The sequence below is a fragment of the Camelina sativa genome, chromosome 10, assembly GCF_000633955.1.
Source record: "Camelina sativa cultivar DH55 chromosome 10, Cs, whole genome shotgun sequence".
Lineage (NCBI taxonomy): Eukaryota > Viridiplantae > Streptophyta > Magnoliopsida > Brassicales > Brassicaceae > Camelina > Camelina sativa.
The window spans coordinates 18,770,698-18,795,212 of NC_025694.1; the positions used below are offsets into that span (position 1 = coordinate 18,770,698).

Consider the following 24,515-nt stretch of genomic DNA (forward strand, 5'->3'; position numbering starts at 1 on the left):
CCTCCTATTCTTCTAATTTTTTCAATTACTATGCTATTTTCTTAATTAAATTTGTAAATTTGATTATTCAGCCAATTGACCTTATTTTAAAACCTGTAGAACAAGAACCATACAAGATTCAATATCTGGAAGATCCACAACCACACTATATTCATACATAAAAAGAACAAGTAAATGATAAATCTAAACAATTTATGAACTAAAAGGCGGATATTGAAATAAAAGATCGAACTATTACTTTATGTATCCATTCAAGTCGAAATAGGAGAATCCAAAAAGACAGATTGATGACAGAGCTTTAACTAGGTTTATGAGCTGGAAAATCGAAAATTTCTGAAAGAATATCGGCTGAATCAGATCAATTCGGTCGAATCTATATTTTGCTTTTGGAGACAACTCTGTTTGCCGTTTCGTTTTCTAAATTCGTTTTTTTTTTTTTTTATCGAACTCTGATTTTTGGGAAGGAAGATAGAGTGATAATGTGTTTGAACCAACGCTACACGTTTCGTTTTCTAAACTAGGTTTTCAACTAAACCTACGTGTGGGTTTATTTGATATATTTTGATGAAAATTATATACGATTGATGACCTTTGATTAAATATTGTCTTATAAAATTAAATTAGTATTAAGGAAAAAAATAAATTTCCGATACAAAATTTTTAAAAATAGAAAAAATCAGTTATGTTATAAAATAAAATCTGATCAAAAAAATCATGAATTTAACTCGATGTCTAGGTGAGGTGGATCAAACTGGTGACATCGAGTTTTTTGACCATCAGAAAAACGAAACAATTTTTTGATCATCAATAGATCTCATTTTTCATATTTAATTGATCACTACCACCTATGTTTTCATGTTTTTTATTAAATGTTTTCTTATTTTTTCATATTCTTTCTTGTTGTTTTCATTGGTAATTGTCATCGTTACTTTTACCATCCGGTTCTCGTTATACTCTTTTTCTTCTTCTTCCTTATCAACTTCTTTCACATTTTTTCACTGAAAAACCTTATTTTTAGACTACTACACAACTTGTTAACCCATCAAACTCCAAGACCAAAATCATTTTTTCTCATGTGCAATTCATGAAGACCAGCATAGTCAACACATGCACCCAAATATTGATAATTTCATCCATATTATTTGGTTTTAGATCCACACATATTGAAACTTCTCAAACTAAACTCTTTACTTGTAGAAAAAGTAATATAAACACATATATAGTTAAAACATTATTTGTGCTTTTCGTTGATCCTTTTTTCTTAGACTTAAAAATAATTTTTTTACTGCAAGAATATCAAATCATCTGTAAAGTTATACCCAAAAAAAACATGTTTTACAACTCATAAGAGATATAAAGCACAAACGGAGATAAGTAAGATATTTTCAAGATATTAAAAAAAAATTATATATATTATTTAATAATTCTTAAACTTTAAAAAATTTAATAGAAATTAAATATTTAAAATAATTTAAACTTTAGGTGTAGTTTAAATATTTGTAACATTTTTTTAGAGTTTAAATAGTTAAAATATTTTAAACTTTTAATGGTGGTATTTATAATATTTGTTTTTCCACAAATCAATTATATTGATACATAACCATTCTAATACAACCGGTATACGCAAATACATGAAATTGATACAATTTCAATGAAGGAGTGGTAGTAACCCTGCTGTTAATTAGTCTCACAGGCAACAAATAAAATTTGTTAAGTCCCCCCTTCACACACTTTTTAAAGGCTATCAGCTTGCTGCTGAAACTCCAAAATGTCATCGACATTATTTTTATTAGAAGAAATAGATCTAATGTTGTTGAAAATGATTCTAAATCTTGTCGCCTTCTTGAGATCGATATACTTGATAATTTCGGCAAAGTTTCACTATGATCGTTTGTAAAGATCCATTGTCTTCTCATCCATGGTTGTTTCCATAACAGATTATGTTTCCAGTGTCTCCAAAGACTACTTGGAACTCTGCCTAGCCAAATAAAATCCAATTGGAACGTTGGGTTTGGCCAATATTGAAACGCATTGACAGTTGAAAGGAACAACGAGACCAATTCCTCATCTTCTTCTCCATCACTATCAGACCAAGAGGGTAATGGACACGTTCATGTCTTGAGTTGTTTTCAAACGTGACTGTCTTTCCTTCAGTCACACTAACGACTTGAAACTCAATCTTGTGCATAGATACCATTGTATATCTCGATGACCACCAAAAACAGTCAATATAAATCAGAACGTATTGCCAATGCTTCTCTATGTCTTTAGAGAACTCAATCTGATTATAAAAAAATTGTTGTCTCTGTAAATTCAACAGATAAACAACATAGTAGCAAAAGAGTATTCCAGGATCCGAGATCCAGAATTCAGTCCCAATTCCTGAATCGGAAAGAAACATTCGAGGAACACAAACTCTATTGTAATTAAAATGAAACATTTCAATGAAGAAACGACGGACACCGTTTGAAGACGGAAAGAAGCCGACACCATAAACCTTGGGTTGAGACCAAAATCGGGTCGGAAATACGCTCCCACAGAAAGAGAGAAAAAGGCCAAGACTGTGAGAATGAATTTCGACGCAACAATCACGATCCGCAACATCATCTATTTTCGAAACCACCGTCTGCAAACAGGGCGATGGAATCTGGATGTTATGGAACGACACCCAAGTCGAGAGAGTAGACAAGATGGTGATTGAGGGTCTTAGATTTAGTAACCACACAGTAAGAAGACAAAGAACATGAATTTTGAGATAACGATTTGCCATAGAATATTATCTAGAATTATACAAAGTGAAGCAAAACAAAGAAAACAAGATCCGACAGACGCCAGAGAAGCCGACGTCAGTCGGAAACGGTGAAGGGAAAACGGAAGTTTTGAAAGGTCACTTTTGGGGAGAGAACAGAGAGGAAACGGAAGTTTTTTTTTGTTTTTTTATAACATTTTTTAACTTTCAACATTTATAATATTTAAATTTTTAAAATTTAAATATTATAATATATTTTTGACAGTTTTTGAAGTTTTAATTTGATCAAATAAAAAACTAGATCAAACTGAATAAAACTTTTAAACTTGGACGCATGATAAATCAAGCTTTCCTGCTCATTCTTGTTGGAAACATATTAATCTTATTTATACTGGTTCTGAACCATTGACTAAAAAGTTTCTAGCCGATGTGGGACGTTGTACATAGTTCTTTTATTTCCATAAAATTCTAGAAATTTAGAAAATTTTAATGAATGACATGTCAAATCATGATTGGTTGTTTAAATAATTCTTAATATAGAAAATTCTAGAAATTTAAAAAATGTTAATGAGTGACATGTCGAATCCCGATATGTTATTTAAAATCTTATGTAGACGCCTTAAGGAACTTATAGCTCCTCTTTTTATTTAGTATAGATTTCTAAAATATCGTTGACAAAATAGAGCGGTTGACGCGACGTCACAAAATCTATTGATCAGCAAATAATACAAACAAAAAAATACATTAGAATATGTTGATTACTATACTTCACAATCTAAACCGACATAAGTTTTTTTAAAAGTAATTTTGCCGTCATTTTACAAACCGACTGAAATTTATTAGAGGTGTATCTAACTTTTTATGTTTTCTCTCCTTTGATGATATATTTTTCATTTATTTGCAATTGTTTCCACTATAATAAGAAAGTTACTTAAAAAGGGATATACGTAGGTTATATAAAAGATGACTTTCTAAGTATTGTGTCACATAAAAAAGTCGCTAAACGTACTTAAATTGACTCAAATATTTGACGTAAAAGTAAAGGTCGTTTGTTAAACAGATGCTAAAATAATTAACGTCATACATTATCATGGCGGGTTTTACAATGAAGCTATTTGGTTTAGTATCAACGTTCAAGGTCAATAACAACAGATGTTAATCGACACATTTTTTGTATTGAAATTTAAGATGAACTGCAAGATCGATCATGATCTAAAAAAAATTGCAAAATAAAAATATTATTTATTTTATCACATCTTCACTTATTTTTAAAAACCTACCAAGTTGATATTTCGTATTGTAATTAAAACTTCTAAAACATTGTTGATAGAATTGAGCAGTTGATGCAACGTCACAAAATAAATTGATCATCAAACACTACAAAAAACACACTGGAATACGTCGATTATGTTGAAGCATAATCAAATCTCGTATCACAACATATTTGCATAACATAACATATTTATATAACACAACACATTTACATAACACAACGCATTTGTATAAGTTAGTTATTTGATTAAGGGATACAAGATGTTCTGTTTTACAGTTGTGTCTTTTGATCAAAGAGTTGTGTCTGGCCTGTTATCACAACACAATGGTTCGGTTCATATAAGTATAGATCGAGTATATGTAACACAACACAATCGAGTCTGTAATACATTCAAATTTCAGATCAATAAAAGAATTACTTTCTTACTCTGTTTTTCATCATTGTAAACACACAAACACAAAACATCAACATGGTATCAGAGCTTTGCGATTGAGAGGACCAGAGAGAAAACACTAAAAGAGAGAACAAGAGTGATTGTATCGTCATCAGCAAAAAGCAGAGACGATGCAAGGCTCCTCACATCAAGTGATCCCTATATTCAATGGGAAGAAGTACGACTTCTGGAGCATCAAGATGGCAACCATATTTCGAACCAGAAATTTATGGTCGGTGGTTGAAGAAGGCGTGCCAGCTGGACCAGTGCAAAAGGGAGAAACCCCTGAAACTGCAAGAGCAAAGACACTCAAAGAAGATGTAGAGGCGAATGACACGATGGCTTTGCAAATTTTACAAACTGCCGTAACTGATCAAATCTTCTCACGAATTGCAGCAGCATCATCATCAAAAGAGGCGTGGGATGCACTGAAGGATGAATACCAAGGCTCTCCACAAGTCTGATTGGTTAAACTCCAATCACTGCATAGGGAGTATGAAAACCTAAAGATTTATGACAACAACGACATCAAGACATTCACCGATAAGTTAATTGTTTTGGAAAATCAGTTAAGTTATCATGGTGAAAAGGAATCAAATTCTCAACTCATACAGAAGTTACTCATCTCTCTCCCAGCCAAGTTTGATAGCATTGTTAGTGTCCTAGAGAAAACAAGCGATTTGGATTCACTAACAATGTCAGAACTTCTTGGTATCTTAAAAGCACGAGAAGCGAGAGTTACTGCACGAGAAGAAAGCACAAGAGAGGGAGCATTCTATGTTCGTTCCAAAGGAAGAGAATCCGGTTTCAAACAAGACAACACCAACAGCCATGTCAATCAAGGCAAGAAGTGGTGTGGTTTTCACAAGAGCAAAAACCACTCAGCAGAAGAGTGTCGAAACAAACCGAAGAAGACGATCATGGCAAGAAACAGAAGAGTAACATCAAGTGTTACAAGTGTGGTAGAATCGTCCACTACTCCAATGAATGTCGCTCAAAGAACAAAGAGAGAGCACATGTAAGTCTCGAAGAAGAAGACTTAAGTGAAGATCATATGCTGTTTAGTGCAAGTGAGGAATCAACCACAACGTTAGGCGCAGATGTTTGGCTGATCGACAGTGGCTGCACAAATCATATGACGAAAGAAGAACGGTACTTCTCTCACATCAACAGAAGTATCAAAGTGCCAATTAGAGTTGGAAATGGAGATATAGTCATGACAGCCGGTAAAGGAGATATTACCGTCATGACTAGCCATGGCAAAAAAATCATCAAAAATGTTTTCTTAGTGCCTGGTTTGGAGAAGAACCTACTGAGTGTTCCTCAAATCATCTCAAGTGTCTATCAAGTACGTTTTCAAGACAAGAGATGCATCATCCAAGATGCAAATGGTAAGGAGATCATGGATATTCAAATGACAAACAAAAGCTTCAAGATCAAGTTGAGTTCAGTAGAAGAAGAAGCCATGACGGCAAATGCACAAATGGAGGAAACATGGCACAAGCGACTTGGCCATGTAAGCAGCAAGCGTTCGTAACAAATGCAAGACAAGGACTTGGTAAAGAGGTTACCAAGTTTTAAAGTTAAGAAGGAAGTGTGTGAGGCATGTAACCTTGGGAAGCAGTCACACAAAAGCTTTCCAAAAGAATCTCAAACGAAGACAAAAGAGAAGCTTGAGATTGTGCATACAGATGTATGTGGGCCGATACAGCACCAATCACTTGATGGAAGCCGTTATTTTCTATTGTTTCATGATGACTATACTCATATGTGTTGGGTATACTTCCTAAAACAAAAATCGGAGACCTTCTTATTATTCAAGAAGTTCAAAGCGTTGGTGGAGAAGCAATCAGATTGTACCATCAAGACGTTGAGATCCGATGAAGGTGGTGAATTCACTTCACAAGAATTCAACCAATTTTGTGAAGAAGAAGGAATCAATAGGCAAGTGACTTTGCCTTACTCACCACAACAAAACGGTGCAGCAGAACGGAAGAACAGATCCTTGATGGAGATGGCAAGAGCAATGCTTGTGGAGCAAGGATTACCGCTTAAGTTATGGGCAGAAGCGGTATATACTTCGGCTTTTCTACAAAACCGTCTACCATCAAAAGCAATCGAAGAAGACATGACGCCAATGGAAAAGTGGTGTGGACACAAGCCAAACGTGTCACACTTGAAGATGTTTGGAAGCATATGTTATGTGCATATTCCAGATCAGAAAAGGAGAAAACTAGATGCTAAGGCAAAGCGTGGGATTCTTGTTGGCTATAGCAATCAATCTAAAGGCTATAGAATCCTCATCTTGGAGAATGAAAAAATTGAAGTGTCGAGAGATGTGGAGTTTGAAGAGAATAAGAAGTGGAGTTGGGATAGACAATAGGAAGTCAATAAGATTGTTGTCTTACCCATCAATGACACACAAGAGTCAAGAGATCAACAAGGAGAAACCTCCAGTCATGTTCTATCTCAAATCACTGATCATGCGAACAATGAAGAAAGAGAAACCTCCAGCCCAGTTTTTTCTCCAACCGATGATCACGTGAGCGATGAAGAAGGAGACAGCTCAAATTCTCCAAAGAGATACAGATCTGTGAAGGAACTCATGAGAAATACACAAAAGGTGGTTCTCAAAGAAGCAGCTCACGTCATAGAAGTTTGTCTTCTTGCTCATGAAGAACCACAAACTTATGATGAAGCTTGTGATGATGAAGAGTGGAGAAGGGCCATGAGCGAGGAGATAGAAATGATCGAGAAAAACAGAACATGGAAACTAGTAGACAAGCCAAAGAAGAAGAATGTGATAAGCGTGAAGTGGATTTATAAGATCAAGACGGATGCAAATGGAAATCACATCAAGCACAAGGCAAGGCTAGTTGCAAGAGGTTTTTCTCAAGAATATGGAATCGATTATCTTGAGACTTTTGCCCCTGTCTCAAGATATGATACAATAAGAGCGTTACTTGCTTATGCGACTCAAATGGAGTGGAGATTGTATCAAATGGATGTGAAGTCTGCGTTTCTAAAAGGAGAGCTTGAAGATGAAGTTTATATCACACAACCACCTGGGTTTTTGATAGAAGGCAAAGACGACAAGGTGTTAAAGCTCTACAAAGCTTGATATGGTCTTAAACAAGCCCCAAGGGCATGGTATGGGAGAATAGTTTTTTACATCATTCAAAATGGTTTTGAAATAAGTATGAATGATGCGGCTTTGTACACTAAGAAGAAAGAAATAAGCACTCCGCTTACACCAAAAGGAAAAAGAAAAGGAGGAGAAGATGAAGACAAATAATTTGGAGATCCATCGAAGTATCGAAGCATTGTTGGAGGACTTTTGTATTGTGTGCATCAAGACCTGATGTGATGTATGCAAGCTCCTATCTATCAAGACACATATCATCACCACGCATGAAGCACTATCAAGAAGCCAAAAGGATGTTAAGATACGTCAAGGGAACCTCAAGCTTCAGCGTGTTCTTTACAAGGAAAGAGACACCAAAGTTAATAGCTTACTCGGACAGTGATTGGGGCGGTTGTCCTGAAGAAAAGAAAAGCACCACAGGCTATGTTTTTAGTCTTGGATCAGCTATGTTTTGTTGGCAATCTTGTAAGCAGCAAACGGTGGCTTAATCAACGGCGGAAGCAGAGTACATCGCCGTATGTGCAACAACAAATCAAGCCATATGGTTACAAAGACTATTGGAAGACTTCGGTTTAAAGCTTGAAGAAGGGACTCCCATCTTCTGTGACAACAAGTCTGCAATAGCAATTGGAAGGAATCCGGTGCAGCATCGGAGAACAAAACACATAGAGATCAAGTACTATTTCGTGAGAGAAGCTGAGCACAAAGGACTCATTCAACTTGAGTATTGCAAAGGAGAAGATCAACTCGCGGATATACTTACCAAGGCTTTAAGTGTTACAAGGTTTGAAGAGCTTAGAAGAAAGCTTGGAGTGAAGCCGAGATATGATTAAGGGGGAGTGTTGAAGCATAATCAAATCTCGTATCACAACATATTTGCATAACATAACATATTTACATAACACAACACATTTACATAACACAACACATTTGTATAAATTAGTTATTTGATTAAGGGACGCAAGTTGTTCTGTTTTACAGTTGTGTATTTTGATCAAAGAGTTTTGTCTGGTCTGTTATCACAACACAATAGTGGGCTCATATAAGTATAGATCGAGTCTATGTAACACAACACAATCGAGTTTGTAATACATTCAAATTTCAGATCGATAACAGTATTACTTTCTTACTATGTTTTTCATCATCGTAAACACACAAACACAAAACATCAACAGATTAATCTACATCACAATCTAAACCAACGTAAGATTTTTTTAACCAGGAAATTTGCCAGCGGTTGATAAACCGACTGAAATTTCATTAGAGACACATTTCACTTTTTATGTTTTCTCCTTTGATGATATCTTTTTCATTTATTTTCTAATTGTTTCAATTATAACAAGAAATTTAATTAAAAAAATATACATAGATTATATAAACGATGAATTTTTAAGTTTTGTGTCACATAAAACAATTTACTCAAATTTTTGACGTAAAAGTAAACATAGTTTGTTAAACTGATGCTAAAATACTTAACGTCATACAATATTATAACGGTTTTTAAAATGATGCTATTTGGTTTATGTGAGTTTAATATTTGAAACGACTGCACCGAATTTTCAATCCTCGCACATAACAGATAGGAAACAATCTCAGCATAACCTCATAATTCTGATGAGATAACTGGCAAATTGCTCCTTAAAAAAACTTTCACAAATAAAGGTTAGGTCGAACTAACCCATAATCAAAATCCACATAACACAATCATCAAACGTACTTCAATTTAACAAACACATTACATTCGTAGACTCTAATCATTCCGCATCAGACTCTTTCAACATCCTACCAGACAAGCCACTTGTCCCCACTTCCCGAAACAAGCTTCACTTAAACATGTTTCCCAAAACACCATCTCATCTTAGTACTTAGGCACAACCAACCACTCCTTAGTGACTAACTAACAAGAGTGATGGGTGGGAATATTCCATTCCGCTCTAGCGGGTGGCTCTCTCTCTCTCCCGTGAGCCTCCTTCTCCATCATCCTCCACCAAGAGTGCTGAGCTTCCTTTACATCTGTCCCCAAATGCAGACGACACTGCTCCCTTCTCTTCTACTCTCACGGCACAACTAGAACTCAGCCCTCTTCGCTTCTCAGACCACAACCAAACTCGGCTCTAACAACTACCACAACTCCTATCTCCTTTTTCCCCTACCATTCATGGTTGCGACCCAAGTACGTAAGAAGGAGTAGAAGATTCCCTCCCCTCATTACTCTAGGCTCTTGGTTTAATTCCCCCAAACCAGCAAGCCCACTGCAAAATAAAAACAAATCGTAGCCCGAACCAACTTATGTGGTGTCGGTTGACACCCAACACCAAAGTTGGTTTGCAGACATTACAATATCAACATTTAAGGTCAATAACAATCGACGTTAACCGAGGTATTTTTTGTAGTGAAGTTAAGATGAATTGTAAGATAATTCATGATCTAAAAGAAAATGTAAAATAAACCTTCTTTATTTTTTTGGTTTTTTATTACATCTTCATTTATTTTTAAAGCCAACCAATTTGATCTTTAATTTCGTAATTAAAATTTCAAGAATATCGTTAGTAGAATAAATGTTTTAACCAATCCAATTTTTTGGGTCGAAAAATCTTATCACAATAGTTGAAGAGGAAAAAGGAATGCAAAAGGGAAAAGTCACATGAGACATATCACAAAGTCGTTTTCATAAGCGATGTGTTTGTCCTAACATCTAACAATATACCATTTTGTTCCATTTATGCGTTATTTGTCTAACTAATGCACTATTCTAAGATTTTCTTCACCTAGTTTCTCAAAATCCAATAGACAAGACATGTTAAGTTTCCCAAGTCAAATTTATTCGGTAAGGGGATTTAATTCATATTCATTTTTTTTTTTATGGAAAAGATTCTTTCGTTACGAATATGATCCTCTTGCTTTTCGGATCGACGTGAGTGGCTAGGATCCAATTACTAAAATAAAATTTAATTAGAAGTTATGATGGCTTCGACGCCATTGTTAGATTAGATCGTTAACATAAGCGATTAATCCTACCGGTTTATAAGTTGTGTTGTGTGTTTGAACCCTTAAAGTTACCAACTTTGTCTCATGATACCATGGCTTGTTTTCCTCCCAACTCACGAAAGAGCTTATAACTTAAATACCCATAGATAACTTCAACTTTACTTCTAAAGCATTTAACTATATATAGTCCCTTCGAAATGATTCACCAACACCTAACACAAAAAAACAAACCCCCCAAATTTTCTAAATACATTTAACATGAAGACAACAAAAAATCTAAAACGTATGTTTTGCTTCACCATCTTCTTCTCATTCTTCTCCTTCATCAGAAACAACATGGCCTTTCCTCTCTCTCTACAAAGTCTTGTTGGATCATGGACGAAAAAGGGCAAAGAGTGAAACTGGCGTGTGTGAATTAGCCATACAATTTCCAACCTGTAGTGGCCGAAGAACTGAGCAAGCAACAGGTGGATGACGTGGCCAAAAAGATAGTTGAAATGGGTTTCAATTGTGTTAGATTAATTTGACCACTTGATCCGGACCCGACTCAAATCTTACCTATACCCAGTGCTATTTTCTAAAAAACCCTTAAACATATACTATTTTTTTCAAAAAAAAAAAGTTACATGTAAATTTTTTTTTTGAACCCTTAGAGTCTGTGTCCTCGCACCTCCCGCACATGTCTAAGCTGACACTCATCCGGCTACAAATGAGACATTGGCTGATAATGTTACTTTGAGACAATCTTTTCAAAGTCTTGGTCTTACTGATGACATTTCTGGTTTCCAAACGAAGAACCCATCCATGATTGAACTTCCCTCATTCAAGCTTACAAGGTATGATCAGGCCAGCACTGACCCAGTGCAAGAAGTGCATTTGTACCATGTCTAGACCAAATTCAATTTTTTGTTTTTAACTTTACTCTAACTATTTAATAAACTCTGAACAATAGAGTTGTCTTTCTTCTCCTTTTTTTATGCAACATATCCTTGCTTCTCCTGTTCTATTTTGTTTTCAACGAAAATTATGCAACTACAACTAGCAATTATTAGTGAGATGAAATCCAAACAACTATCACAGCTAAAAAGGTAGAAAGTGGAAAATTATAATATGCATCCATAAATGATAAGATGTAAACAGAGCCGTGGTTCTAAGTGTTTTTAAGGCCACAAACGAAGAAAAATGGCTGTTTAAAAAAAAAAAAAACTTAACAGAAAAGCTAAAAAAATAACAATAAATAAAATGTTACTGCTTTGAGTTGAACCTTAGTTAGCATACACTCTGAAGGAAGAGTAATACAACTATATTAAACACACTTTGTGGAGAGAAAACCAAAAATTAACTTAAAATATATAACTACAAATACATATTTTATGTACTTGGCTTTTAAACGGACTCATAACATAGACACATTTATATTTTTAAATTTTTATCATTATATAAAATAATTTATTTCTCGAAACTTCTAAATTACATTTTAACGTGAAAGCATAGAATTATTAAAATCAAAGAAACATCGATAATTCCTATATCACATTTTAGTTGTTATTGAGTGACTAAGATGGATTGGAAGATGAATTTTGTATGAACTTCGAAGCTTCATTCTGTAAAATATCACATGTAAAAGATTTAAGTAATATATAAAGGGTTAGGGTCTCTCCACTCATTGCCAATTGGTTTTGAGTTGGAAGCTCACAGTAAAAGCTCGAATTTAATATGGTATCAGAGCAGGTTGTTTGTTGGGCCACCCCGTTGATGTTGTTCCCACATATGCACACACTTCAGATGGTCATGCCTGAGCGTAAGGGGGGTGTGAGTATAAAATATCCCACATCGGAAAGATGTAAGGGATTTAAGTAATATATAAAGGGTTAGGACCTCTCCACTCATCGCTAATTGATTTTGAGTTGGAAGCCCACAGTAAAAGCCCGGATTTAATATCTACCTCACGCGAAATTGTAGTTTTAGATAATTTATGTAAATTAGCAACATCATTAAAGAGCTAGCTATGACTACATCTATTCTAATATATAAACTAGGTACTAACCTGCGGATAACCGCAAGCTAAATTTTTTGTTTTTGATAAAAAATTGTAAAAAATTATTTTGTTATTATATTATTTATTAGTTTTATAAAATCTAAGTTGTTAAACTGAACTGATATAGGTTTTATTTGATTAGATTTTTGATAAAAGAATTAACCCGGTCTAGTAAAAAATTTTGATAAAATTTGTAGTTGTAGATTTTATTAAATTAGATTTTTAAAATCTTAGCTGTTAAATTTTTAAGAATATTTTTTTAAGTACGAATTAGTTTAGATTCGAATAGATTTTATTTACTTTTGTAGATTTTATTTAAATTTGTAGATTTAATTTCATTTTTTCTGTCTACGATTTTTTTGTTTATTAATAATTAATAAAAATTAATTAATTAATTAAATTTTTCTAATGGCAATTGAATGTAAACTTTTACACATTTTAATGTTAGTTTCATATTTGTATTTCCCAATTAATATAGTAGGATGATATATTCTTAACTGGAATTATCTAAATTCATTAAATAGTATAGTTCATAATTTACCGTTTCAAAAATTTTATTTATTTATTTCAAATTAGTTGTCCATTTATGTTCTCAATACTATTTATGATTAAAAACAGTTTTATCAATAGTTTTCTCTTATTAATTAAATAATAAATTAAATAAAATATACATTATTTAAAAAAAGACAGAAATAATCAATTAATTATTCTCAATACTAATTGAGATCAATTAAAAAAAAGACAGAAACAATAATCAACTAATTAGTTGAAAACGGAAAGAGCATTAGTTGTCTTTTGCTAAACAATAATTGTAATTTATTTGAATAAAACTCTTTTTGGTCAGTAATTCTGACTCAGAATAATAAAAGTTAGCAATTCACACACTTTTTTTTTTTGATCATCTGATGTTATATTGATATAAGGTAAGCAAACCAACCGATTGTTACATAGATCTCCGACTAAAATGCTGTAGAAGCATTTGACCCCCTTCTAGTTCTATACAAAAAATTCACTTGTTACAATCACCAAAGCAAGGGCCTATACAAAAAATTCAGATAGTCACCAAAACTCAAAATCAAACAGCGGGCAAGAGTTGTTCCTCCAGAAACACCTGTTGAAGCCAAGAGGGATGGTTAGTGGCAACATAAGATTGAAGCCTACCCTCACTTGTTACACTTTTAGCTATGAGGAGAGCCCCTCTGTTTGAGATTGAGTTCTCCAAAAAAATATTCCAGTCTTTGATCCTATCCAAAGCTAGACGTAACTCCGTCGCTTGGTATCGAAAGGAAGGCCAAGCATCCGGCCGGTTGATAACCTTGTACAAGGAGTTATCCTGAAACGCAAACACAACCTTATTTACCTTGTGGCTTCTCATACTTTCCACTGCCCACATAAGAGATAAAAACTGAGCTTCTTTGAGTTCATGGATATTCTTGAAAGCTCTTCTGCTTTGCATCAAAACTATGCCATCTTGATTTCGCAGAACCCACGCTCCTCCTGCGAGATTATTCCTTTTGGACCAGGAACACCCTATTTCACACACTTTGATAAATAAATAAAAACAATTCACACACAAAAAAAAAAATTCCAGCTGTCAAAATAAAATTAGAAACTTCAAAATACTAAAAAAATAAAGTATAGATTAGAGAGAGATATACATAGAAGAAGAACAAAGAGAAAAAAAAAACAGAGCGCCATTATCGGAAGAAGTTGTGGTTGTTCCTTGAAATCCGATTCTGATTCCTTCCATTTGGATCCGATTCTATCTCCACCTTCAAGCGACTCTCTTCTTCCTCTTATTTCCGAAAAGATTCTCTTTTTTTCTTTTTGTTTTGTGGATGAGATTCTGGATAAACCAATCATCTATCTATTTCTGAATAATCTTATAAGGACTCTCTGCTTTGAACTAAAGATTCTTGGAGGCTCTTGTTTTTGTCTGATTCTACAGTTTTGTTTTGTTCTGAGAGCTATAAAGTTGATTCCTTTGAAGCACCCTTGTGAAGAATTCAGAGGTCAAATCGAAAAGGGTTTTTTGTTCAATTTGACAATCCTGGCGATAACTGAATTGAAAAGGGTTCCAAAAGGTCCATCACCTGAAAACAACGGTTTTGATTGTGTTGGTGGTTTGGAGTGCCTGATAAGTTTATTCAGGGCCCTTGATATGGGGTCCTGCTTATCATCTGGGGGAGGAGGAGGAAGTAGTAGGACTAGGAGGAGATCTCTCCATGGTTCACCTCATGTTCCTGGACCTGGGAGAAGGAGAAGGCCTCCCAAGAGGAGATCAAGGTCTTGTAGTTCTTCTTTTGACAACACCGAGGAGCCACTTCTCCATAGGATCCCTGGAAGGTTGTTCTTGAATGGCTCTACCGACACCGCCTCTCTCTTCTCTCAACAGGGCAAGAAAGGCCCTAATCAGGACGCCATGATTGTCTGGGAGGTGAGTTTGCTAACATCACCCACATGTGTTGTTTGCTCTTTTTGTTTCCTTAGAAACTGCCAGAATTGGAATGCTTGTTCCCTATGGCTCTTGTTGCTCTGATGAGGTCTTGAAACTATTTTTAGTCAGTATGTTTGCAATCTAGAGCTACAGTGTTAAAAAATTCATTACTTAATGAAACAATTAATCTACTTATCAGGGAAGCTAATTACATTTCTACTGTTTTTGGAACATATGGTTTGTTTGTTTTAATGGTTTATAGATGTTTAGTAATCCTGGTCGTTACATGTTTTATATGTTCAGAATTTTGGGTCTATGGCGGACACAATTTTTTGTGGTGTTTTTGATGGGCATGGTCCATATGGTCACATTGCTGCAAAGAGAGTGAGAGATTTGCTTCCACTCAAGTTAGGCTCACACTTGGAGTCTTATGTGTCTTGTGAGGAGGTTCTTAAAGAGATCAGCCTCAACAGTGGTGATAGAAAGATCTCGGAAAACCTTGTACATATATCTGCCAATGGAGAATCCCGAGTCTACAATAAGGATTACGTAAAGGATCAAGATATGGTTCAAACACTAATAGGCTCAATTGTTAAAGCCTACAGATTCATGGATAAGGAATTGAAGATGCAAGTGGATGTTGATTGTTTTTGCAGTGGAACTACTGCTGTAACCATGGTCAAGCAGGTTGTTGGACTAAAAGTTCTGATGTTGTTTCTCAGTTTGTTGCATGATAAAAATCATTTTTGATCGTTTGTTTTGTTTTTTCGTCAGGGTCAACATCTTGTTATCGGAAATATTGGGGATTCAAGAGCAGTACTGGGTACAAGGAACAAAGAAAATAAACTTGTTCCTTTTCAACTAACTGAAGATCTCAAACCAGATGTTCCAGGTTAGCTACAATTCATACAGTTGCCTCTGAAAGCCTTTTTTTTGGTTTATCAATTAATTAATAAATTGAGTTTTCTTGTTTCCAGCGGAAGCAGAAAGGATAAAGAGATGCAAAGGACGTATATTTGCTCTTCGAGATGAACCGGGGGTTGCCCGTCTGTGGCTTCCTAACCACAACTCACCTGGTCTCGCCATGGCACGTGCTTTCGGAGATTTTTGCCTGAAAGACTTTGGTCTCATTTCTGTACCTGACGTTTCATACCGACGCCTCACCGAGAAGGATGAGTTTGTTGTCTTGGCAACTGATGGGGTAAGATAAATCCAAGTATTTCTGAAAAACTATGAGTTCAGTTTAGTGAGCTCATTCTCTTAACAAACCTAGACATTGGATTGAAACCAAACGTTAATGGATGTTCATGTACCAAACTTGGTCTTGAGTATGTATTTATTTTCTTTAAACATTTGCTAGATTTGGGATGCATTGACGAATGAAGAGGTTGTAGAGATTGTAGCCAAAGCTCCAACACGTTCCTCAGCAGGTAGAGCCTTGGTGGAGGCTGCAGTGAGGAATTGGAGATGGAAGTTTCCAACTTCGAAAGTCGATGACTGTGCCGTGGTTTGCCTCTTCCTTGACTCCGAACCAAACAGTTTGTCAACTGCTTCCTTCTCAAAGGAAAAACACATCAGCAATGGCGTTACTGGACCGGAACGAGACACAGCATCAACATCAACTCCAGACTCAGGAACCGGATCGCCTGAGCTCAATGGAGTCAACAGAATCGACACACTTGTGAATCTCCCAGTATATGTCCCGACCAAAGAGTAGGAAGATAGAAAAGAGGCCGGAGCTCAATATCTCCTATCCTCTTATGTTTCTGTCAACACTTACTGTTTTGGTTATTTCAATTGGGTAAATTAGTGTTACACGCCCGCTTGTGTGTGGCTGATTGTACATATCTTCTCTTCCAAATCGTTGTAATACTTTTTGCTGCAATCTCTTCTTTCCTTTGTTAATAAAGTTTCTGATGCTGCATTTGAGTTTTTTGGCAGCAGTTATTTGAGAATTTTTTGACTGTTGAAAACAAATCAGGCTTTTTTGAGTCACTTGTGTGAAACAACTATGGTTTCAGTGAAACTGATTAGTATTTTTTATAGTTAGTGTTACATTAATTGCTTTTTTTTTGGAATTTGTATTGTTTCATTCTTCAATGTATTTTACTTAGGTGTAGTTTATTATCAACATTAACTACTACTATTATTCTTGTAGTCGGTCGAACTTGATAAGTATTTTTACAAAGAAACAGTTAAATGAAAAGATTAGTAAACAAAGATATTACCGCCAAAAGAGTTTTGAACAAAACAGTACATATATTTATCATTGAGAGTGTGTGTATAGTATACAACAAAGAATGAGGTGAGTGTCTATGTAAATTACATGATCCGAGAAGCCAAATCACACCCACAAAAGGATCAAATGAATCAAATAATCAAACCAATGAACTTCTTTTTTTTTTAGCAAAGCTATGAAGTAAAAGAATGGAACGCCCAAAATAGTATCGACAATAACGTTACAAGGGTTCCGTTAATCACCGAAGAACCCGCTGTGAGATTGTCTGCTCCGAGTGCGTAAGCCGCTCCTGATCCATCTTTTACTTTGATGCTTGACGAACCTAACGAAAACAAAATATTTTGGTGTGTTTGACTTCTTCTTTGATCATCCATATGCGTCATCTAACTAGTTCTTGAGTTTTAAAGACTTACAGTTGTGGTCAGCCCATCCAATCACCTCGTTCTCCAGATCGTATACTACTAACTTGTTTGAAAGCACCAAATCTACAGATGAAAAAGAAACCAAATCTGAAGTTTAGACACTTGAAGTGTAACACATGTTATGGTGTATGATCTGAAAATTTACCTCCCAAAAGGATCACATCGGATCCGTCCTCAGTCGTCATCCCACCAGATTGCCAACCAAAGCAATACATGTCTTCCTGTTTGGGAATATCATAAATTTTGGGGATGAGACAATTCATATCAACTATGTAGAACTATTCATACAAAACATATACTTGGAAAAAAAGTAAAGAACATGTGCAATTGAATCTAACTTGAACTTATATGGTTCCCCACAACAAAACCAAGTTTAACTATCTTGTTTTTATAATAAACACATGAAAGTGGGAAGCTGCATATTATTAACTTACACGAAGCGAGAAAAGATAGTCATGCGGATAAACAGTCATTTTGAGTGAGTCTTCAAAATGAAAATTGACTACCGGAAATGCTTTATCTGTGCTGCAAGTACAAGGAAGAATATCTTAGCTCACAAAAACTTGCAGCATGTAAAATAATCGAGATCCATGTAATATCTCAGAGCATCTTATACTAAAGACCTCCATTGGTCTCGAAAAAATAAAAAAAAAACTATGACCAGAGAGCAAGTTCATTATCTTACTTTGAAGTGAAACTGAAACACGCAAAAGTTTCCTGTACCATGTGCAGTTTCACCGGTTGTTTAGCAGTAATCTATATACAGAAGATACCATGTCAGAGGGTTGTGAGACTAAACTAGAAACAAGTAGTGAAAAGAGAATTCCACCTTATCAATTAGTGAGGTGTACAGATTCTGTGGTAAGTAAGCTAAAGTGGTACCACTGTCAATTATGGTTCCTCCATTCCCACCAGAACTAGTTAGGCTTGGTGGAAGGTCAACAGGTTCACCATCCACATCCAATCCCTTTAAAACGACGTTGTAATGTAGCCTAAAAAGTTGTTATATAAAAGTTACTAAAAGAACCACCAATAGTTAAAATGTATATACCGCTGGTACAAATGCCTAATGACTTACTGATTAGGAACCAAAGGAGTTGTTTTCACTACTGGAGATTCCACTTCCCCAATAGCAAAAATCCCACCTCCATTCATATTATCCAAGCAATGTGAAAAGACTCTCTTCACACTCCCTCCTGCAGCTAGTTGTGAAATAACAGATGTGTTTGATTGTCCAAAACCCATAATACCATCAACTGCTGAATCAGTTTGTCCAAGCTGCCCAGATTGATTTTTTCCGCACCTGTCTCACAGAGGAATCCTTATTTTGATGAGCAGGGGAAGCAAGCTCATGAGTCATGACTCAATGAAACATCTGATGCAGTGATTAATGCCTATATATACTCAACTCACCCGAATACAACTTCCTGCGAAAGGGGTGCAGTTCGAAGATTTCCAGTAACTTGATCCAATGTAATGTTATCCCTTATAAAATCTCCATCACTTGTACTTCCATCTCCATACACAACATGATAACTACATGGCTTCTTCGCCCCACAAGTCTCCATTTGCATAATGTAGGAACAGAAATCATCCTCACAGCCAACTTTCTTCGAACTCGAGGAAGCTTTCGTGTCATACAATGATAAAGGTATCTACACAGCAAACGAAAACATACACATCTGAGAATCCAAAACATAGCTCGTAAGAAGGAAGTTTCGATAAACAACAGGGGTTTATAAAGAAGAGAAGCTTACACCAAGATCAGTTTTCACAGGACATTTAGGACACGGTGCGCAATTAACCCAAAGTATATCACTTCCTGTATCAACTTGAACATAGTAATCTTTTGGTGGCGAACCAAGCTTGATTTTGGTGAAGTATAAACTGAAGAAAACAAAATGCAATTCTCATTAGTAACATTTTGGAAACCAAAATTTGACAAATGTGGGCTTCCGGTTAATTCGTTTCCGGTTTAATTCGGCGGTTTAAGCATTTTGATCTTATAAATGTGAAAACACGATCCAATCTAGAAAATTTGAAGAGGGTGAGAGTGATTATAAGAAGAAGGAGAAACCCGATGGAGTCGGCGCGGCTATCACCACCGAGAGGAAGGTCAACGTTGGCAAGCATACGAGCGTGACGGAAGCTGTCGTGAGATTTGAGCTCAGAGAGTTGTTTCTCTTTTCCGGCGAATTTATGAGTCACATTGAACAAGAAACTACCGGAGACAAGTTGGATCAACAAAATGAAAACGGCCGCAACAATTCTTGAAACTCTTATACTCAGATCCATCGCCACCACCAACCGCCGTAACTGTAGAATTTAATCTCCGATCTAAATTGAATTGTATTCTGGTGATGATGTGAATTAAAAAATAATCTATTGGTGATTTTTTTTTTAACGAGTTTGTGTTGTGATGAAGGGAAATGAATATGAAAGATAGACCAAAGGAAGCAACAGAGGAAGGGAGGGAGACATGGGAACGAGAAGAGAGGGAAACGTAAGAGAAAGCCACGCGTTTTCAACGGTGAACGAACTTTTTTTTTTTTAATCTCAATTTCTACTTTTCAAGAGATTTTTAAGTTTATTTGAAAAATATATATTTAATGATTAACAGAATTTTAACAGAATTTTAACAGAATTAACTTAAAGCATTTTAACTTTTTTTTTAGAGTCAAAAACTTTATTGTTGAGTAACATTTAAGAATTCTCGCGCGACTACGTAATATTTTTAGTCATTTGTTTTACTTTTCGAATTTAAGATTTTATTTTTGAGAAATTTTGTGTTATAATTTATTTAAAATAAATTCAATAATGTATGTAAGAATTTATCATATTATTTTAATATTTTGTCCATTATAACATTTGAAACATTTGAAAATGTATAGATTCAATAATGTTTTTTGGCGGCTAGGCCAACTTATTATTTGAGACTTTAATATCACACTTCAGAGAGCAACATATTATTTTCTATAAATTTAATATGTCTTTAATCTCCCAATTCTTTAAACTGTTGAGGTAAAAAAATAAATTAAAATGGTAAATCCTCAAGCAATAATTTTTCGTAGATTATGATTTAGAATTTCACTTTAGATACACTACTAGTACTAAAAAGGTAACATCATTTTTTAATGTCAACTTATCATTCTTTTTATATGTTTTCTTGTCCAACTTATGAATCATGTAACCATTGGTTTTAGTTATAACCAGAGGATACACCTCACTACGAGCGGATTAATATTTAAAGAATTAAGACAATGTTTAAATGTTACAATTTTATCTTTGGCTATGTTGATTCATAATTTTTTTTTTTACGGTATCAAATATAGTTTCAAGTTCTTTTTTTTGTTTACTTTTGTTCACTATTTAAATGATATTAGGTTGCTGAGTTTTTGAATTGTAAACTTTGATGTCTATATTCAGAACTGTGATAGATTTTTTCATGATAAGAAACGACATTAAATTATTTTTTAATGTTTTCTTTGAATAATACTGTGACTGAATAGAAAGTATGGAGAGCATAAAGTATGGGTAGCATGCATCATTATGATTAATCTTAATAGTACGAAATCTTAACTTTATACAATGATATTATAAGTTTTGCCCTGAAATGCTCTTATCTATACCTCATGACAATAGTAAAACATGTTCCATGCGATTATTTATAGCTTAGCATGTTTGTTACTTGTCAATTATTTTCCAACAAAGTGAACGTTAATTTGATATTGTATCTACAATTGGTAGCGCACACAAAAAGATTATGCGGCATAATTTATGTAAATCACTTAAGCTTCACTATATGCAATAGACACATATACACTCCATATACATTATTTGAATTGCAGCAGATGCAACAATATAAGCAAAAAACATAACTATTTAGTTAGTTTTTCCGACCAAAAACTACATATAGAATTTGCCAAAATAATGCTCCTTGTAGGTGTGCCTTTTCATAACCACGACATGCTTGAGTTAAATCCCTAACCATAGACATAATATATGTGAACAACATTAGTTCTGTTGGCTTCAAATTTTAGAGTATAATGAAGAGCAAAAAAGAAATAAAAAATGCAAGGAAGACGAACATAACAAATCTGATCGTAGAGAAAATGTAATTAATGCAAGTAATTCTTTTTTTATTTTTTTGGTAAACATGTGAAGATTCATTACCAATTTTTGATTTTTTTACAGAATACAAGGACAACAATGAGAAGCAGAACAATAAAATCTAAAGCATACAACATTACAAAAGAACACCGCAAAACTAAAGAAGACAAAAAGGATGGTGCAATCGTTGGAGGAGGAAGAATCTCAATTCAATCGGTTTTGCCGCGAGTTATCTGCACCCGAGAGACAGCCCTCAAATACTATGACGATGCAGGCCTACAGTTTTTCCGAGCGCAAAGATCATCTTTCACTTGCACGGACAAGCCAAATTGGAAGAAGTCACACCAACAAGAGCCCCCTACTCAGAGAAACACACTTCCAAATTGTAAACCACTGGCAGTAAAGAAAACTCGAACTGCAAAAGTAGAACCTTGATCGATGGAGAACCAGCTTCGTTACAGCCTATGCGCTGATAACTTTGAACCTACATCAGATCCGCCACAACGATTAGACAGCCGCAGCTTCACTGGAAAAGATCTAAGCCATCGCCATTGGTCTCAGAACAAAGAACCCGTCTGAGTTACATCGGACCCGCCACAACGGTGACATCGCAGCTTCGCCGGAAAACAAGGCACCACCAGCCGACGTGGTTAACCGCTGGACCACCGGAACATTCTTGCATTGAGCGAAGAGAGAAACAACACCGGGACAGAGAAACAAAGACCACCACCATAAGTAATTCTTCTTATGTGAAGAGATACATAAAGACTGTATACGAAATATGGAAAAAAAAATTAAGGGATCAAAAAAGCTCTGAACATTTTAACAAAAGATGCATCATATAGTGAAAGTATTTCTTGTCATCCACCTGGTTATTGAGGAAACAACAAATATAGTAGATTATCACCAAACATCAGAAAAATCGTTGGAAATAAAAGAGCATCTCCAACCCGTTTCTCCATTTTTTTTCTATTTTGAAGTTGGGTTTTACTTCAATCATACTCCATTTTGGAGTAAAAAAATAGAGATCTCCAAATTGTAGTGTAAAATCAAAATGGAGATCTCCTAATATAGAGAAAAAATGGAGATTTCTATTTTGGAGATAGAATTGAAGATGAGTTGGAGCAAAATTGATTTCAAACTCCATTATAAAGAAGGAAATGAAGATGAGTTGGAGATGGTCTAAAGCTAATGCAATTCCAATTGTAATTAGAAGAATAATATAAAACATGTTCTTGGATGACATGATAATTTTTGTTTAAATAATGAGATTGTAAATGTTATAGTCAGAGGAAAAAGCATTGCTTCATTTGGCATAGCCACCTCCTTTACTTGCACAACCAGATCCTTGACCATCACATTCTGTTAATCACTCCGTTTATAAAATGTGATATGTTTTTATGGTTAACCGTTAACGTTATACTCTTAAATGCTATTAACCCGAGACGGAACCAGTAATATGAAGCAAGTCCTACGGGAAATCTAAGTTAAAGTTCCAACAAATATTTCAGAAATGGCTGAAAAGGGAAACATACAGTAGTTAACATATTAAAAAGATAAGTGGCTACTTTGTTTATAGATTCCTGGTACAAAGGCACTAGACAGAACTTAATATGAAAGACACTGGAGAGAATATATTCACTACATTAATTTAATAATCACACACACACAGACAACAAATCATGGGGAGACTTTTGACCTTTTCGAAAATGATCACGAGCTTTTGGTGTTTTTCTCTTCTTCTGCCTTAACACCTGACAAGTTTAAACATCATAATTAGGATATACATATATAGGGGGTGAACAAGTATGCATAACGTATGAATATTTATCATGGATTACGGGGAATAACAAGTATGCATATAAGCCATGAACACAAAGTTTCTGATCAAAGTTTTCTAGTGAGAAACTGTGAAAACAATTTTATAGTGAAAAAGGTATGCATAAGAAGGACAAGTATGCACATAAGTCATGAACACAAAGTTGCTGATCAAAGTTCAGCGATTCTCTTCAATATAGTTATTTGTGGCAATATTGGTGAACAAAAAGAAAAACAAGTATGCATATAGGAGCAACTTAAGATATTGTAACACTGTGATACCATCTATTGAATAGACTCTCCAAAATCCTTAAACGAGAAGTTCTAAGCTGGCATTAGATAATTAACGATTCTTACTAATAAACTTCTTTCCATTAAGGCACAAAGAAACAATTATTAGTGATCATATTCATGATTACCGCTCTAGAGGGAAAGATTTGAAATATTATAATAGAAGCAAAGCCGGGATTAGTATAAGAATAGTCTTTGTGAATTGTGATGATGGAGTTCGACATTGCCTGGAACCTAGTTTGAAGGCAATTCCAAGGCCAAAGAAGACGTATAAGAAATCGTTATTCCTAACTCTCATTACAACTTTAACTCTTATTTTTTTTCTTGCCCAACCCCCTTTTCTTGCTTTTTATCTATTATTCTTTGTTGTTAACATTAATTTCAGAAAATCCCCACTTATTCTTTTTTTCCCTCACATTTCTCATTTTTATTTCTCTTTTGGTATTCATTTTTCTTCAACATTTGTTTTTCATTTTAATTACTATATTTTAAGTGTAACTTGTAGATAATTTTTGTTTGTATCTTTCAATATTTTTTTTCAACAAAAATTAAAATTGACTTGCTATTCATTG

At 34.7% G+C, this 24,515-nt stretch overlaps 3 protein-coding genes across 3 annotated transcripts; 2 read left to right on the top strand and 1 right to left on the bottom strand.

Annotated features, from left to right (window-relative positions):
* On the top strand, positions 4,587–5,992 carry LOC104720492. Its single transcript, XM_010438385.1, has 4 exons — positions 4,587–4,913; positions 5,025–5,108; positions 5,179–5,393; positions 5,521–5,992. Exons 1-4 carry the CDS (start codon positions 4,587–4,589, stop codon positions 5,990–5,992), a joined length of 1,098 nt encoding a protein of 365 aa, XP_010436687.1.
* LOC104719309 (probable protein phosphatase 2C 74) lies at positions 14,271–17,020 on the top strand. Its single transcript, XM_010437201.1, has 5 exons — positions 14,271–15,063; positions 15,367–15,750; positions 15,838–15,955; positions 16,041–16,264; positions 16,424–17,020. Exons 1-5 carry the CDS (start codon positions 14,788–14,790, stop codon positions 16,778–16,780), a joined length of 1,359 nt encoding a protein of 452 aa, XP_010435503.1. The 5' UTR covers positions 14,271–14,787; the 3' UTR covers positions 16,781–17,020.
* On the bottom strand, positions 17,301–20,258 carry LOC104719310 (aspartic proteinase-like protein 2). The gene is made up of 10 exons (XM_010437203.2): positions 19,802–20,258; positions 19,482–19,611; positions 19,138–19,379; positions 18,803–19,027; positions 18,554–18,716; positions 18,410–18,480; positions 18,159–18,249; positions 17,870–17,945; positions 17,716–17,787; positions 17,301–17,624 (listed from the first exon to the last, which is right to left on the bottom strand). Exons 1-10 carry the CDS (start codon positions 20,017–20,019, stop codon positions 17,476–17,478), a joined length of 1,437 nt encoding a protein of 478 aa, XP_010435505.1. The 5' UTR covers positions 20,020–20,258; the 3' UTR covers positions 17,301–17,475.

Excerpts from the sequence above, each read along its gene's own strand:
- LOC104719309 (XM_010437201.1), top strand. The coding sequence starts at position 14,788 with ATGGGGTCCTGCTTATCATCTGGGGGAGGAGGAGGAAGTAGTAGGACT. Across the intron at positions 15,064-15,366 it reads ACGCCATGATTGTCTGGGAG|AATTTTGGGTCTATGGCGGA; the intron begins GTGAGTTTGCTA and ends TTATATGTTCAG. Across the intron at positions 15,751-15,837 it reads CTGTAACCATGGTCAAGCAG|GGTCAACATCTTGTTATCGG; the intron begins GTTGTTGGACTA and ends TTTTTTCGTCAG.
- LOC104719310 (XM_010437203.2), bottom strand. The coding sequence starts at position 20,019 with ATGGATCTGAGTATAAGAGTTTCAAGAATTGTTGCGGCCGTTTTCATT. Across the intron at positions 19,380-19,481 it reads CTGTGAAAACTGATCTTGGT|ATACCTTTATCATTGTATGA; the intron begins GTAAGCTTCTCT and ends TTTGCTGTGTAG. Across the intron at positions 18,717-18,802 it reads ACTCCTTTGGTTCCTAATCA|GCTACATTACAACGTCGTTT; the intron begins GTAAGTCATTAG and ends ACAACTTTTTAG.
- LOC104720492 (XM_010438385.1), top strand. The coding sequence starts at position 4,587 with ATGCAAGGCTCCTCACATCAAGTGATCCCTATATTCAATGGGAAGAAG. Across the intron at positions 4,914-5,024 it reads AATACCAAGGCTCTCCACAA|TTAAGTTATCATGGTGAAAA; the intron begins GTCTGATTGGTT and ends TTGGAAAATCAG. Across the intron at positions 5,394-5,520 it reads TCATGGCAAGAAACAGAAGA|TGCAAGTGAGGAATCAACCA; the intron begins GTAACATCAAGT and ends TATGCTGTTTAG.